We start from the raw sequence: 17,543 nt of genomic DNA on the forward strand, positions 1-17,543 counted from the left end.
GTGCTCATCAGTGGCACATATCAGTGCCACCTATCAGCACAGCATATTCGTGCCTCATCAGTGTCACCTAATCAGTGCCCATAAGTGCTGCCTCAGCGCCCATCAGTGAAGGAAAATAATTACCTATTTACAAAATTTACTGACAGAAACCAAGAAATACTTATTTTTCAAAATTTTTGGTCTTTATTTTTTCCCCAAAAAAACCCCAGAAGTGATTAAAAACCACCAAAAGAAAGCTCTATTTGTGTGAAGAAAATGATACAAATTTCACATGGTTACAGTGTAGCATGACTGCGCAATTGTCATTCAAAAAGTGTGAGCGCTGAAAGCTGAAAAATGGCCTGCGAAGGAAGGGGGTGAAAGTGGCCAGTATTGAGGTGGTTAATAAACGAGTGTTTTACAATATCACTCCATGTGGAGCTCTTATTTTGCATATGCTACAATCTACTAAGAGCGAACCAGGATCCATTAGATTGTTTGATATTCCTATTACCATCAAGAGGTTCTTATGTTGATGTTTATTCCTGCCATGGGACTCATCCTCATTGCTTGATAAAGCAATGTTTGACCATCCTGAATAAGGGGTCAATTGAATTCTGGTAAGCCTCTGCTGTGGATTCTTTTTAGGCATCACATTGGCCATCCCTGGATTCCTTTCCAGCACAAATTGAGTTTTAGCTGGGACTTTACTCATCTCATTTCCACTTTGGAAATGCAGATTTATACATTTGTTGTGCACTTTTTGGTCTCTTTATGGACAGTTTTGATGTTTTTGTTGTTTGTGGTGTTATTTATTGACTGTCACACATGTACAGGCAAAAAAAATGTGAATATCAAAAACCTGTAAAGGTTTCCTGAGCCTTTAAAATAGTCTCTTAGTCTGGTTCAGTAGGTTACACAGTCAGGGGGGAAGACTGCTGACTTGACAGTTGGCCAGAAGACAGTTATTGACACAAAAGGAGGATAAGTCACAAAAAGTCAATGATAAAGAATCTGGCTGTTCACAGAGTGCTGTATCCAAGCATATTAATGTAAAGTTGAGTGAAAAGAAAAAGATGCACAAGCAACAGGGATAACCGCAGTCCTGAGAGGATTGTGAAGCAAAGGCCATTCAAGAATTTGGGGGAGATTCACAAGGAGTGGACTAAGGCTGGTGGCATTGCTTCAAGAGCCACCATGTGCACAGACATATCCAGGACATGGGCTACAACTGACAGGACAGGCCACTCCTGAACCAGAGACGTTAGAAGCGTCTTACCTGGGCTAAGGAGAAAGAAGGACTGGACTATTGCTCAGTGGTCCAAAGTCCTATTTTCAGATTAAAATAAATTTTGTATTTAATTTGGAAATCAAGGTCCCAGAGTCTGGGGGAAGAGTGGGGAGGCACAGAATCCAAGTTGCATGAGGTCCAGTGTGACGTTTCCACAGTCAGTAATGATTTGGGGAGCCATGTCAACTGCTGGTGTTGGTCCACTGTGTTACATTAAAGTATTTGTAACCCTTAAAAAAAAAAAAAGGTGGAGCTCCTGTTTTCTGTGCTTGTGCCGTCTAACCTGCCCCTCTGTAAGCTGTACAAAAACCTGGCTGATCCCGCCAGTTCCCGTATCCCCCTGTGTACTGACCACAATAATTATGGCTGCTGAGCCCCAATTACCGTGGTCAGTTTACATGCCTCCATCATCTCTCACAGCTCTCCTCTGACACTCTCACCCCCTCCCTCCCTGCCTGTCAGCTCTCGTTCCCACTCTCAAAATATACCCGAAAGGCTCCTTGTGCTGCTTCACCCTCACTCTCTCTAAGCTCTGCTGTACAGCAACACCAATACCAGGCCAAATGCAGGTACTAATACTGCTTGCACTTGAAATTCATTTAAAGCTGAGGTTTTGTACAATGTATTCTTGGGATACAGCAGCATATACATTAAGTTTATGTAACAGTGTGAATCCCATTACCTGCAGATGGCTGCTTCTGCTCACAATCCTCTGTAATTCTGTGCTGTGCGCCCTGTCCTTCACCATCGGATACCACTCTGAGCAGCAGTCTTCCCACAAGGCGAAAATTAACTGCAGTAGCTCCTATTCAAGTTTTGCTGCTTGTCCAGCACCTACCTCCTCTGTCATACGTAGAACTTGCCTTACTGTGCATTACTCCCATGATGCAAACGTAGGAGTTGAATGACAGCATATCCTCTGCCCATTCACAGAACTTGATGCATCATGGGAGTGTAGTAAGAGGAGTTCTATGAATTAAAGAGGAGGCAGGAGGGGGGCATGAAAGTAACGTTCCTGATTTGGAGCTGCTGCTGTTGACCTTCACAGCACAGGAAGATAGCCACTAACCGCAGTATACGGTGGCTGCCAAAGGGATTTTGAGCAGAAGAAGCCACCTGCGGGTAATAGGAAATATACCATTGCACATAACTAATGGGTAAGTTGCTGTGACCCCCCCCCCCCCAAAAAAAATGCTTCACTTCAGTTTTGATAATACAATATTAATTACAGAGTTGTATTCATTTGCACCTTTCATACCCGCCTGGTGTTCAGCTTTAAACTAAATTTTATTATTATATGAAAAAACGTAATGCACATTTTCCCTTCTCTGCAGCGCCTCATCTGAACAAGTAAAATGCTATTTATTTATTTATTTTAATAAAATACGTGTATCAATTTTAATGAACATAGCATTTATGAAGAGATAAAAATGCACCCAACTGCTGTTCATTTTTGTTCACAATACTCTAATAAGGTCTCATTACGCTGCAATGGTAGAGAATGTATAATTCAAAGGCTGATACGTATATATACTGGCTCATTAGGTACTTTATAACGTATTAAATGCATTTTTCCCGAATGACTTTTGGTCAAACACGACCACCTACTGCCTATATGTACTTTCTAATTACAGCTGATAGCTTGCGCTTCAAGTATGTGTTTATTCATTAACATTGCGCTGTCTTAATGCGGTACCTGGGAATTTGGAGAAGTATGCTTTCTGGTATTTGCTGCCATCTTCATCGTTCCAGAAGTGTGTGGGCTGAGATGGGAGCGGAATTAAACACACAAGTTCTCCGCTTTCCCCCCACACCGCTTTTCCTAGAGAAAATAGAGAAATGTATGAACATCTATCTGCATAATTATCTGATAATGTTAGCATTACAATGTGTACAATAACAGCAATACATACTCTCACAGTAAATGTATCTATACTTAATAACAGTGCTGAGAAGTGCCAAGAACCCCCAGTAACTAACCACACAATCATCATTTAAAATGTAAAGAGTGGCAGGTAAGCAAAGGTGAGTGTGTGCTGCTGGGGAGGGAGAAAGTTAGTGAACGCGCTTCTTTGCCCCGCACTAGAAAACCTTAGGTTCACTTTATTATTATTATTTTGGCACTTATATAGTGCTGTCAATTTATGCAGCTCTTTAAATATACATTCTACATTCACATCAGTCCCTACCCTCAAGGAGCTTACAATCTAAGGTCCCCAACTCACATTCATACACTAGGGCCAATTTAGACAGAAGCCAATTAACCTACCAGCATGTCTTTGGAGTGTGGGAGGAAACCTGAGTATCTGGAGGAAACCCATGCAGGCAAAGGGAGGACATGCAAACTGCAGGCAGGTAGTGTCGTGGTTGGGATTTGAACCAACGACTCTTTTCACTGCTAGGCGAGTGCTACCCACTACACCACTGTGCCGCTTTAAGCCACTACACAATATTAACCAAATACAATTTTCATATGGCCGACATGAACTACACCACACAATTACACTTAATGCTAGGTCACTGTATTGTCATTGTGACGTATACTGAGAAAGGACACAACAAAATGAATCTACCATCACCATATGATCAACTGAATGTTCATCTCCCACTTGTATATGTAATGTATATATCCACTTAGTTGTGTCTGACTCCAAATGATTGTATGGGCCAGCTTTCTGGGCCCCATGTCTGATATTAAACCCAAATGCAAATATTATATTTGATATAATTTAAGCTTACCGATTCTTAGATGTGATGGCTGCCTTTACTTTTTTAGGCTTTTTTCAACAGAACAAGCTGTACTGCAAATGTAGTAGTAACAGGATTGAGACAAACCATTTAAGATGGATAGAGGTACTTACAATGATACAAAAAAAAATGCAACATCCCCAACCTAAAGATGGCCTTTGTAGCAAGGTGAATATGGAAGGGCAATGCACATCACAAAACAAACAAAAGACTTCCCAGCACACTTACCAGCCAGAAAGACAACCAAAATGAACAGTTTATGTTAAAAACAGAGGGTTTGTTTGCACACATTTGCAAATATATGCACAATGCCATGCCAAGAGACCTCTGTATATAGGTTATGGTTAAGTTTGGGTGCCAGTTTTTTGTATAGTTGGTTGAATCGGGTGCAGGGATGCACCAGATGCCATTGTTGTCATTGTGCTCCCGCTGGGCATCACATGTGCCCCTGTGCCTTTAAGGAGGGGTGGGCTCCCTCCAGGCATACCTGCCCTTAACCTATCCATTATATGTACCGTATATACTCGAGTATAAGCCGAGATTTTCAGCCCCTTTTTTTAGGCTGAAAGTGCCCCCCTCGGCTTATACTCGAGTCACGGAGATCAGGTAGACAGACGGCGGCCATTCCACTATTCAAAAGCCGCGCCTCCCTGTCTGTGATAGGAGGAACACTCAATTTCCCAGCAGTCAGTGTTCCGCCTATCACGGACATCCTCTCATCCTCGTCCGTAGTATGAGAATGAGCGGATGTCCGTGATAGGCGGAACACTGACTGCTGGGAAATTGAGTGTTCCTCCTATCACAGACAGAGAGGCGCGGCTTTTGAACAGTGGAATGGCCGCCGTCTGTCAGACGAGGAGGAGAGGTGCGGCATGGCACACAGAGGCTGCAGATTGGCACAGGTAGGCAGGGATGGACACAGGGATGGACGGGACACAGGGATGGACGGGACACAGCGATGGACGGGACACAGCGATGGACGGGACACAGGGATGGACGGGACACAGGGATGGACGGGACACAGGGATGGACGGGACACAGGGATGGACGGGACACAGGGATGGACACAGGGATGGAAGGGACACAGGGATGGACACAGGGATGGACGGGACACAGGGATGGACGGGACACAGGGATGGACACAGGGATGGACGGGACACAGGGATGTCTAACCCTCGGCTTATACACGAGTCAATAAGTTTTCCCAGTTTTTTTGTGGTAAATTAGGGGCCTCGGCTTATACTCAGATCGACCTATACTCGAGTATATACGGTACTCCTACTATGGAGGCTCTGGAAATTTAGAGTTAGGACCGCAGTATATACAGAGGTCCCTTGGCATGGGCACTGCACCTTACGCATATATTTGGAAATGTGTGCAAAAAAATACCCTCTGTTTTTAAAGTGGTTGTAAACCCTTACAACCAACTTAGACCTACAGGTAAGCCTAGATTAAGGCTTACCTGTAGGTCCAAGAAATATCTCCTAAACCTACACGGTTTAGGAGATATTTGCCGAAAGACAAATGCGCCGTAGACATCGGCGTGCAGGCGGACTGAGCGTGCCGCGGTCAAAGGCGATATGCCGCGAGTGGAGGCTCCCGTGCGCATGCGTGGGAGTGACGTCATCGCGGCTTCGCTGAATGACAGCGGCGGAGCTGCGAGACCCCACGAGAAGATGGATGCGCCGGACTACAGGGGACAGCGGTGAATTCGCTGGCTCCTGTGTCAGGTAAGTGACACATAATGGGCTACTATGCGATGCATAGTAGTCCATTATGCTTTACCTTTGCAGGGAATGAAAGAGGAAGTAAACCCATCAGGGTTTACTTCCTCTTTAATGTAAACTGTTAGACACAGTCAATTTGGTTGTTTTGGAGGCTGCTGGGTAAGTGTGCTTGTTTATTTATGATGTGCTTTCAATGGTCAGCTTTTATTTATGAAAAACCTTTATCCCAAGGAACAAGGGAAGCCTAATGCAGCCACTACATACACTACATACACTACATCTAATGATTGGCAAGCTGCAATATGACATTTTTGGTTTTGGGTTTGTAAAGAGGTTGTAAACCTCCATTTTCATGTTGTACCTATAGGTAAGCCTTATAGGCTTTCCTATAGGTACAATAAATACCTCCTAAATGTGCTCCGTTTAGGAGATATTTACTTTGTACTGCGCCAATGAGGTCATCGGCACATGTGAAAAAACGGCTCTCCATGCAGTTTCTTCATTAGCGAGTGCCATGACTGATGGCTCCTGCGCAGGAGTGACATCACACGGCGCTGGCCAGTCACAGAGTCGGAGTCTGCAGCCCCAGAAGGGATAGTGCCCCCAGCAGGGACAGCATAGGCTTCATTTTGCAGGTAAGTGTCACAATGCGCTAGTATGCGTGCATGCTAGCACATTATGCTTTTGCTTAAACCCACCAGGATTTACTTCCTCTTTAACCACTTAAGGACCGCCTCATGTACATATATCGGTACTTTGAAGAGGGATATCTCAGTAACGGCAGCAGCTGCTGCCACAACCGAGATATCCCTCTTTACAGGAGGCGGTCCTGTGTACGATAATGGTCTCCACGGCGGTTTCGCCATGAGATCACCGTTATCGGCGGCGGGAGAGGTGCCACCCCCTCCCACCACTCTCTCCTGCGCCCTCCGCCGCTTACCGGAGCCGTTGGTAGCGGCAGAGGTGATTGGGTCCTTTCCTCGGCTGAGTATGGAGACGAGTCACTTCCGCCCATACCTCTTAAAAAGGTAGATTTTTTTCAATGTCATTTTTTCAAATGACTTTTTTTTTTTTATTGCATTTAAGTCCCAATATGAGATCTGAGGACTTTTTGACCCCAGATCTCATATTTAACCCGTCATGCTTTTTTCTATTACAAGGGATGTTTACATTCCTTGTAATAGGAATAAAAGTGATCTTTTTTTTTTTTTTAAAGTGTAAAAAATTAAATCAAGTAAAATAAATTTAAAAAAAAATAATAATTTTTAAAACACCCTGTCCGGATGAGCTTGCGCGCAGAAGTGAACGCATACATGAGTAGTGCTTGCATATGAAAACGGTAGTCAAACCACACATGTGAGGTATCTCTGCGATCGGTACAGCAAGAATAATAATTCTAGCCCTAGACCTCCTCTAACGCAAAACATGCAACCTGTAGAATTTTTGAAATGTCGCTTATGGAGATTTTTGAGGGTGAATATTTGAAGCCATTACACAAGCGGGCGAAATTTTTAAGCATGACATGTTGGGTATCAATTTACTCGGCGTAACATTATCTTTTACAATATAAAAAAAAATTGGGCTAATTTTACTGTTGTCTTATTTTATTCAAAAAAGTGAATTTTTTTCCAAAAAAAGTTCACTTGTGAGACCGCTGCGCAAATACTGTGAGAAAAAAAAATGACCGCCATTTTATTCTCTAGGGTGTTAGAAAAAAAAACAATATATAATGTTTGGGGGTTCTAAGTAATTTTCTAGCAAAAAAAATAGTTTAAATGTGTAAACACCGAATCTGAAAAAGAGGCCTGGTCCTTAAGTGGTTAATACCACTTTAAAAGCCTTTTCTGCCGTTTTTTTTAAAATTATTATTATACACGATTTATATAGCGCTAACAGTTTACATAGCACTTTACAATGTATAGGGGGGGACAACACAATTACAGTACAATACAAAAGGTACAGAGGGGCCCTGCTCGTAGAGCTTACATTCTAAAAGGAGGGGGTGGTGGTACAAAAGGTTATAGCTGCAGAGACTGATTTGATGGGGGTGGCTTGGGGACAATTAGGTGGGTGTGGGATAGGCTTCCCTGAATAAATGAGTTTTCAGGGAACTCCTAAAGGTGGACAGGGTAGGGGCTGATTGGACAGACTGGGGCAGGGAGTTCCAGAGGATGGGAGAGGCTCTGGAGAAGTCTTGAAGGCGAGCATGAGAGGAGGTAACAAGGGAGCTAGAAAGCAGGAGGTCGTCGGAGGAGCAGAGGGGACGATTTGGGCGATATCTGCAGATGAGGTTGTGGATTGCTTTGTATGTTATGGTTAGCATTTTGAATTTTACACGGTGGGGTAGAAGAAGCCAGTGAAGGGATTGGCAGAGAGGGGCCGCAGTCACAAATCGATTAGTGAGGTGTATTAGTCTAGCAGCAGCATTCATAATAAACTGAAGGGGGGATAGCCTGCTTAAGGGTAGGCCAATAAGGATAGAGTTGCAGTAATCAAGGCGGGAAATAATCAAGGAGTGAATGAGTTCCTTTGTGGTGTCATTAGTCAGGAGGGTCGAATTCTGGAGATGTTGGAGGTGAAGGCGGCAGGATTTAGCCAGTGATTGGATATGGGGGTTGAAGGAGAGGTCAGAGTCAAGGATTACACCCAGGACTCTGGCATGTGTGGAGGGACCAATGGTTGTGTTGTTGATATTAATGGTGAAGTCACGGGGGGGGGGGGGGGGGGATCGTGAAGGAGGAAACATAACAAGCTCAGTTTTAGAAAGATTGAGTTTGAAGAAGTGGTGTGACATCCATACTGATAGTACATCCATACTGATTTTTTTTAAAACAAGATCATTCCTCAGCCCTCTCCAATTTCTTGGGCTTGGCCTAACATGTGCTAAGCCAATTTGTACACACATACCAGGAGGGCTAATTTAGGAGCCAGTTAACCAACAAACACATCTTTGGAATAAAAATAAATATATATATATATATATATATATATATATATATATTCATATATTATACACACACAGGCATACCCCACGTTTAAGTACACAATGGGGTTTATTTACTAAAGCTGAAAAATGCTAAATCAGGCTCACTTTCTGTATAGGAACCAATGAGCTTCTAACCCCAGCTTGTGCAAATAAGCTTTGGTAATAAAACATGGAAGCCGATTGGTTTCTATGCAGAAGTGAGCCTGATTTTACACTTTCCAGCTTTAGTAAATAAACTCCATTGTGCTCTTAAAAGCGGGGTATGCATATATATATATATATATATATACACATATAAATATATATATATATATATATATATATATATATTTATTATATACACACACACACATATACATATATATATATATATATATATATATATATATATATATATATATATATATATATATATATATATATACATACATACATATATATATATACATATATATATATATATATATATATACACATATACATATATATATATATATATATATACACATATACACATATATATATATATATATATATAAAACACACACACAAATTTATAAAGCACACGGTGTGCTTTGGAGTGTGCATTATGCTCTGTTTGCTTCAGGACTCAAGCAGAATGCTATTCTTTAGAATAGGGAAAAAAAGGCGAGTGGAGGATAGCATGGTCATGTAACTTGTCTCATGTGTCAATCTTCTCTACCAGTCACGGAGTGCTTTTTGTAACTCTGTGGCACGCTGCAGGCTGAAAAGCTCATAAAATGTAGACGTGGCGTGGTCTAATCACTGTGGGGTCCAGCAGAGAGTAGATAGGGACTTCTCTGAGCTCTAAATAGGCTCTTTAATCAGCATTAGAACTGCATAAGCGTGCTTAATTTATTAAGACATGTTTGTGTGCTATGTAAATGTGGTTGCCATAAACATATCTGATTCACAGATTGAATGTTCTAAAGAAGACTGTTTAGTGTGACCCACTTAATTAAATGTATTCATTGCAACCCTGGTATTAACGCCTTCACAAGGAGTGGAATGGATTGACACAACAAACGCATAACTCTTACACTCTGTGTTGCTCTGTCAGGATGTTAACCGTGTATGTGACTCAAAATGAGTCAAAATGAGATTTTAGTACCGTTCACAAAAACAAAAACTTTTGTATGCCTTATTGATCAGGCTGTGAAATAATAATGTACAGCATCCTAAAGAAAAATAAATGGGGATATTAATGTGTATATTTCTGTATGTGAACTCTGAGCATATTCTTATACACACACAGGTTCTAAAAGCCCCCAAGGCAACAAAAGCTAATAAAACATCAAATGGCCTTCTCAATCATTTTAATTGTTAATGTTTTTGTACTTACACACCACTTTTACATACAGGTGAGCCTAAAATAAGGCCTACCTTTAGGTACTGGAAATCTCTCCTAAACCTGCACAGTTTAGGAGATATTTACCATATACGTTTGAGCCAATGTCATTGGCGCATGCACACTGGAGAAAGGGCACAATCCACTGGGCTGCGATGCATACTAGCCCATTATGCTTTTACTTTGCAGGGGAATGAAGTAGTAAAACTCATCAGGGTTTACTTGCTCTTTAAAGGATAAGAGCTACTCAAAGCTTTTAAAAAGGGAAACCAATTTTGTATATTTTTTTAAAATTACAGTATTTTAGATCTATTTTACAAGCAATACTTGACAAAATGATTCCCAGAGCACTATGGGTTAGCTAAAGGCTAAAACATGGTAGATGTTTCTTGTTTGAAAGCTAGGTTTTTTTGATTGCAACCTTGTATTCAGCTATCTGATAAAAGGGTGAGCCATCCCTTTAACTAATTGGTCTTGAGCTATTGAATGCTGTACACAATAGGCTTCTTTCAGCAACTGAAAGGGTATTAGAAAAAAAATAGGCTGCCATCTGTGGGTTGCATAGAAGGCTGCAGAATATTAAATTATATTTAAAGAAATTATCATTTCCACCTGCTTTTACACGCACATGAACTTTAGAGGCATCACAGTCTTAGTCCATAGGGTTCAATATTGAGTTGACCCACCCTTTGCAGCTATAACAGCTTCAACTCTTCTGGGAAGGCTGTTGGACGAGAAGGCCTGACTTGCAGTCTCCGTTCAAATTCATCCCAAAGGTGTTCTAATCGGATTCAGGTCAGGATTCTGTGCAGGCCAGTCAAGTTCCTCCACCCCAAACTCGCTCATCCTGGGGGCTCTGGTTCACAGGTTTGTGCCGAGCACAGATGGGCACCCGAGCTATAGGTTACCTGGCCAATCACCTACTAACTCACCTCGGTTTCCACGCACTTTGTTTTCTAAATTTCCACGCTTCTTCACTATGCCTGTCATTCCTTTTCTGTCCTTCTCGTTTTCCTCCTTTTCCCCACCCAATGCATCTGTCCCCTCCTGCCTTTTCAACTTATCTTAACATATGCATTTCCCCTCTCCTTGTCTTTTAGCTGAAGCCATGTTGCAGGCCGACAGCGAAAACTTTGCCTCTGCCCCTCTGTCACCCTCCGTGGGTTCAGAAAGTGGCGGTACTCAATCTCCCAGAGCTTGGACCATACCGTGGCGTGGGGGTATTTCCTACCCTGCCACAGCAAGGAAAACCAAGCTTTTTAGGCCACTATTCCCACTACTAGCGGCAGCCCAACCTGGCACCCAGGCATCTCTGCAGTCTATATCCTCAGCTATTGGTCAGCTCCACTCCATGGTGTGCATGGCAGTCACCAATGTCCAGGCCAGAGTGAGAGCCCTGGAGGGAAGCCCAATTGCAGCCCTACCAAACCCGGTCACCATTGCCATCTCGATGCCTTCACCTACAGGTACGCGTCGAGATCTGCACAACTGTCTTTCCTGCACACCTCGTCCCAGCTGGCATCAGGAAGGACATTTTGGACGACAAGGATGTTAACCTAGCATCCCCTCTCACAGTTCACGACATGGCCGACAACAAATCGTATACATGGGAGGGACGTCTCAGTCCTCCTTAAAGCTAGAGATCCCAGGCTTAACCGCAAGCTCACTGTCACTGAGTTTGTGCTAGCCTTCGGGATTTCAGAGAAATCCTTTGCACGGCCAACCCCAGCAGGAAGGAAGAACTGGACTTGTACCTACATGCAGTGGTGGATTTGGGTCACAAGTATGGGTGGGGACAGGGTTTCCATTTTAGAACTACCACCGGTCATTCTCAGTTAAGGCAGCAGCTAGATTCAGTTCAGTTCTCTCAGATTACCACCAACTGGTGCAGCATACAGAGCCATTCTGCCGCTAACTTTGCTTGGCATGCTTACTTTCGCCATGAGGATCATCCCTCAGGGGCGGTCCTTCATTTTGCGTCTTAGTTTTCCTCTCGCAGGCCCAAGAACCCAGCCAAATTCTTAGACTGGACACAGCAGCAATAGCGGATTTGTCAATGTGGGACGAATTTCTCACAAATTGGAATGGCATATCAATGTTTATTCTTTCAGCAACCTCTTTTTCCCCTTGGGTAATCACAGACACCGCAGCCTCTACAGGCTTTGTGGTAATTTTTTGCCACCATCAGTTTGTAGGGTGCAGGGTCATGGCCACCAGAAATCCTACTGATCCCCGGGTTCAGTCAATTCTCCTCACTATTCGAACTCTACCCTTGGTGTATTTGGGCTCGTTATGTTGCGGCCCAGTCTCCGAAGCGAGGGGGATCATGCTCTGCTTCAGTATGTCACAGTACATGTTGGCATTCATGGTTCCCTCAACGAACTGTAGCTCCTCAGTGTCGGCAGTACTCATGTAGCCCCTGACCAAACCTTCCTCACACCATGCTTCCACTCCCATTGACAAGTTCTCGAGCCCATGTGTTCACAGAATATAAATGGCAGCACCCAACATGCCCCTGTAATTGGCTAGAGCTGCAGTCATATTCATGCTGCCCCTTTGCCTAGCTCCTGCCTATGCTCTGGAAAGCTTGTATAGTTTTCAGAATGCAGGAGGAGGCCAGGCAAACTTAAAAGCACCAGAACATCATGAGTAAATTTCAGCACTCTGTTAGGCAGAATGCTAAAGACAAATGTGCCCCTAGCTCCCCTGTTAAGGGGAGAAGCAAATTACACTAACCTAACTATACACATCCTAGCACCTATACTAGGAGGCTTCTACAACAGAGTAACCCCAGCTACTCCATTACCAAAACCTTAAAGATATTGTATAGTGCATTTGTACATATCCCCACTATTATGGTCAGGAACACGCATGATTAAATTCGGCAAACTCTGTGAATTTCTCCTATAGGGGAAAAAACATTAGAGTCAAAAAAATGAAAGACATATGATGGTGGTTTAAAATATTTAAGGCTTAAGGGGTTTAAATGGCTTTTGGCTTTGCATTTTTACTTTTCTGGGGTGCATTTTTTAAGACAATGGGAGAATTCAAGTGTGGATTGCATTTTAAAGAGACCATCAAGTTTTGAATATTAACCACTTCCCGTTGGGCTATAGCAGAATAATGGGCAGGCGGTAGATTCGCTATCCTGACTGGATGTCATTTGACGTCTTTCAGGATAACAAGTGGGGGCGTGCAGCGCAGCGATCAGTGTTGCAGTGTGTCAGTTTGACACACCACAACTCTGATCTAGGTAAGGAGCCTCTGAAGGAGGCTCCTTACCACATGAGCAGCTGTGACCAATCACAGCTGATCACAGCATGAACCAAGAAGTGTCGGTAAATGGCTTTCCTCTGTTCACGCTGACAGGGAGAGACGGTCGGGGGCTCTCCCTGTCTGGGGGGTGGTCTGTGCTGATCATCAGCACATTATCAGCATAGCCCCATCAGATGTGCCATACCAATGACAATCATTGCCCATCAGCTGCCAGTCAGTGCCCTACCCCATCAGGAACACCTGCCAGTGCCCAAAGTGCCAATCAGTGCCCCATCAGCAATGCCCATCAGTGCCACATATCAATGGCACCTATTAGAGCCCATCAGTGCCCAGTGCCACCTATTAGTGCCCATCAGTGCTGCATATCAGTGCCCATCAATTCTACATATTAGTGCTGCCTCATCAGTGCCACCTAATCAGTGGCCATTAGTGCAGCCTCATCAGTGCTCGTCGGTGAAGGAGAAAACAAAATTTTATAACAAACAAAGAAAAAAAATTTGGTCTTTTGTTTTTTTAGCAAAAAATAAAACTGCAGTGGTGATCAAATACCACTAAAAGAAAGCTCTATTTGTGGGAAGGAAATTATACAAATTTTGTTTGGGTACAGTGTAGCATGACCACGCAATTGTCATTCAACATATGACAGCACTAAAAGCTGAAAAATTTCCTGGGAAGGAAGGTGTATAAGTGCCGGTATTGAAATGGTTAAAATAAAAGAAAAAGAAAAATGTAAAGTGAAACAAAAAAAAAAACAAATAAAAAAAAAAACACAAACAAAACACAACGTACCGTCTTACTACTTTAAAATCAACTTAAAGCGGAAGTAAACCCTGATGAGTTTACTTCCTCTTTCATTCCCTGCAAAGGCAAAGCATAATGGACTACTATGCATCGCATAGTAGTCCATTATGTGTCACTTACCTGACACAGGAGCCAGCAAAGTCACCGCTGCCCCCTGTAGTCCGCCGCATCCATCTTCTTGGTGGGGTCTCGCAGCTCCTCCGCTGTCATTTGGCGAAGCCGCGATGACGTCACTCCCGCGCATGCGCACACGGGAGCCGACACGTGCGGCAGCTCCGTCGTTGAGAATGCCGCGCTCAGTGCGCCTGCACGCCGCTGTCTACGGCGCATGCGCTGTAGACAGCGGTGCCTGTTTTCGGGCAAATATCTCCTAAACCATATAGGTTTAGCAGATATTTCTTGGACCTACAGGCAAGCCTTAATCTAGGCTTACCTGTAGGTCAAAGTGGTTTGTAAGGGTTTACAACCACTTTAACATCCATAGTAGCAACACCATATTTATTTATCCAAGTACACATTTACATTAAGAGTATGACGGGTTTATATATGGCAAATGTATTTTTATATAAGCCCTCCTGAATTCCTAGAACCATTATTATTGCCCATATCACACAAGCATATTCCTACATCTTTATCACAAGACTAAACAATAAAACCTACTGGCCTCATCAATCATGCAGTGTAAACAGTGAATAGATACAGCAGTTGATAAAAGTAGTATTCATAAACACCAAAACACTGGACTTAAAAGCTTCCATGTGCAAATTGCAGTCAAATGTCTATCATTGCTGTTTGCATTATAGTAACATTGATATAACATATTATACATACTGGGAGGTTCTTGGAAGACTATGGGATTGACAAAATAAAATAATTACCTTCCTCACACCACGCTTCCACTCCCATTGCCAAGTTCCTGGCCTGGATTTCCCCTCTGTATACTGGAATGGTAGGATTCTGTCCCATAAAACAAGCTATAATGTCTGTACCACCTACAACAGAACAAAGTATTATTTTACACAGGGGAAGTACATTTGATTTCTCACAATCAAATTTCCAGTGAATATCACAGACCACTGGTAGAAGCAAGGAGGAAGGATTCAAGGATCCCTCTAAAAGTGCACTCTCCACTACTAGCTATGTTATATCATAGAAGATGGAGATCTAGGAAGGGTTTAGCTAAACTTATTTGGGGCTGCCTGCTTCTAGAAGTTTGTGATCTGTATCAGATCTGTTACATGAGTGCAACATAGACATCATCGTCATGAATACATTAAAGTGTTACTAAAACCAGAACCCTGCATTCACTATATCTGGTCTCCCACAGTACACAGTGCAATTATTTTAGTAAATATAAACAGAGCAGTCTTGTGACTTCTATCAGTGTCTGGTTAAAGCTTGTAGGAGGCGTTTTCATTCTCCTGTAATTGCCCTATGAGAATGCAGGAGCCCTGACCCTCTATCTGGACAGTGCCGATTTGCCCTGTGCTGATCACATGCACTCTCACAAAAAGAAAATAAAACAAAACGAAAACTCACTAGCAATACACACCAAACTGATCATGTGCAGCTTGTGCCCTAACAGAAACAGAAGCCAGGATCAAACATCCTTTTTACACAATGCAGAGTATTACCCCCTTAGGTTCCACAGTGACTAAAAAAAGCATGCTTTACTCCATATACACACCGATTTTACTGTTGTGGGTTTATTAACACTTTAAATCAAACAGGAATAGTGGAACACACATCGCCTTTGCGGTTTTTACTACTTAGATGTATTGGATGGCAGACACCTAAGGCTACATGTAAACAAAGCAGCGTGTACACAGCCCTGGGTTAGCAGGAACATAAAAGACAGAAGTAAGCGGCTGTATTGATTGACATCCCTGGATATATTTGCTAATGAATTTTAAAAGTACAATTACCTTTTGAACACACGCAAGCTAATAAAGCAAAAAGCAGGGATTTTGCTCGCACTGTTGTAAGCCTTAAAGTGTTGCAAAACCCAGGGTCCTGCATTCACTATATCTGGTCTCCCACAGTACACAGAAATGCAATAGTTTTAGTAAATATAAACTGATAAATACCTTTTCTCATCAGCAGTATATGGTATATCAGTCTTGCGACTTCTATCAGTGTCCAGTTAAAGCTTGTAGGAGGAGCTTTCATTCTACTCTAACTGTCCTATCAGGGCTGCAGGACCCCTGACCCTCTGGCTGGTCAGTACTGATTGGCCCTGTGATGATCACATGCATCCTCCCAAGAAATAAAAAACGCTCAAACACAATGCGGAGAAGTAACCTCTTAGGTTCTACAGTGAGTATAACAAGCTAACAAGCATGCTTTACTGAATATACAGACTGATTTTACTGTTGTGGATTTAGTAACACTTTAATAAAAATTGTTGTGCGCAAGATAGATTCTGACTAATTACAATAGGCTACTGAGCAACAAAAATGTACACAGAAAGTGCTTAAATAGTGCTAGGTTAAATCATCAAACCTAAATAACTAATTCTTAAAACATTCAGGAATCAAAAGCACGACAACCCTAACTGGTTTCATATCACTCAAGTTAGAGACACCCTTTAGATAACATACAAACACATCTGACTAAACAAAATCTAACATTTACCAGAGATGGATCCAAGAAGAACATTTCTTTTTATTTGCTTATAAACATAATCATAACTTTGTGGCTTTAATGGTGATCCAGTTGATAGTATCGTGTGAAGTGTTTTGAGACTATTGGTTTCACCTGTTAAAAAAAACAAAAAAAACAAACATTTTTTAATCATTTCCTACTCTATTGAACATTAAAAAAATAGGTTTGGATGCACTTTAAATATAAACTAAAAAAAGGTTAGGGTTAATTAAAATTTTGCTTGGAACTTTATGTTTTTTTAAAATTGGTGTTTGACATAAATACAATTGATATTTATATGGTTTAAAACCTTTATTTAACAAATACTTAACACAGAATATACATATTACACTTGTGTTTTATGTCTTTGTGGGTTTTCTAATGAGATAACACCACAAAAGTGGTTTGTTTTAGACTTCTTACTAATTGACACTCCATAATGGCCCCTCTGAACGGAGTAGACAATGATGGAGATAGGAATAAGCCATCCCTTATAAATGGATAGAAAACTGGCTAAAAGACAGAATTCAGACAGTAGTGGTTAATGATTCTTACTCTGAATGGTCTAAGGTTATCAGTGGTGTACCCCAAGGTTCAGTGCTGGGACCCTTACTTTTTAATATCTTTATAAATGATATTGGGTTTGGGAACAAAAGTAACATTTCCGTCTTTGCAGATGACACAAAGCTATGCAGTGGAATAACTTCCTTACAGGATGTCTCC

The 17,543-nt window shown here is 42.1% G+C and overlaps 1 protein-coding gene across 1 annotated transcript in view; it reads right to left on the bottom strand.

Annotated features, from left to right (window-relative positions):
- AACS (acetoacetyl-CoA synthetase) overlaps positions 1-17,543 on the bottom strand; it is a 135,171-nt gene that overhangs the window by 17,937 nt on the left and 99,691 nt on the right. The window contains exons 12-14 of the mRNA XM_077461821.1: positions 16,812-16,934; positions 15,056-15,169; positions 2,967-3,092 (exon numbers count right to left, since the gene is read on the bottom strand). Coding sequence (XP_077317947.1) covers positions 2,967-3,092; positions 15,056-15,169; positions 16,812-16,934 — 363 coding nt within the window. The remainder of the gene's footprint in view (positions 1-2,966; positions 3,093-15,055; positions 15,170-16,811; positions 16,935-17,543) is intronic.

The sequence above is a fragment of the Lithobates pipiens genome, unplaced genomic scaffold, assembly GCF_037356315.1.
Source record: "Lithobates pipiens isolate NorthernLeopardFrog02 unplaced genomic scaffold, aLitPip1_a1.2 Scaffold_3, whole genome shotgun sequence".
In the NCBI taxonomy this organism is placed as follows: Eukaryota; Metazoa; Chordata; class Amphibia; order Anura; family Ranidae; genus Lithobates; species Lithobates pipiens.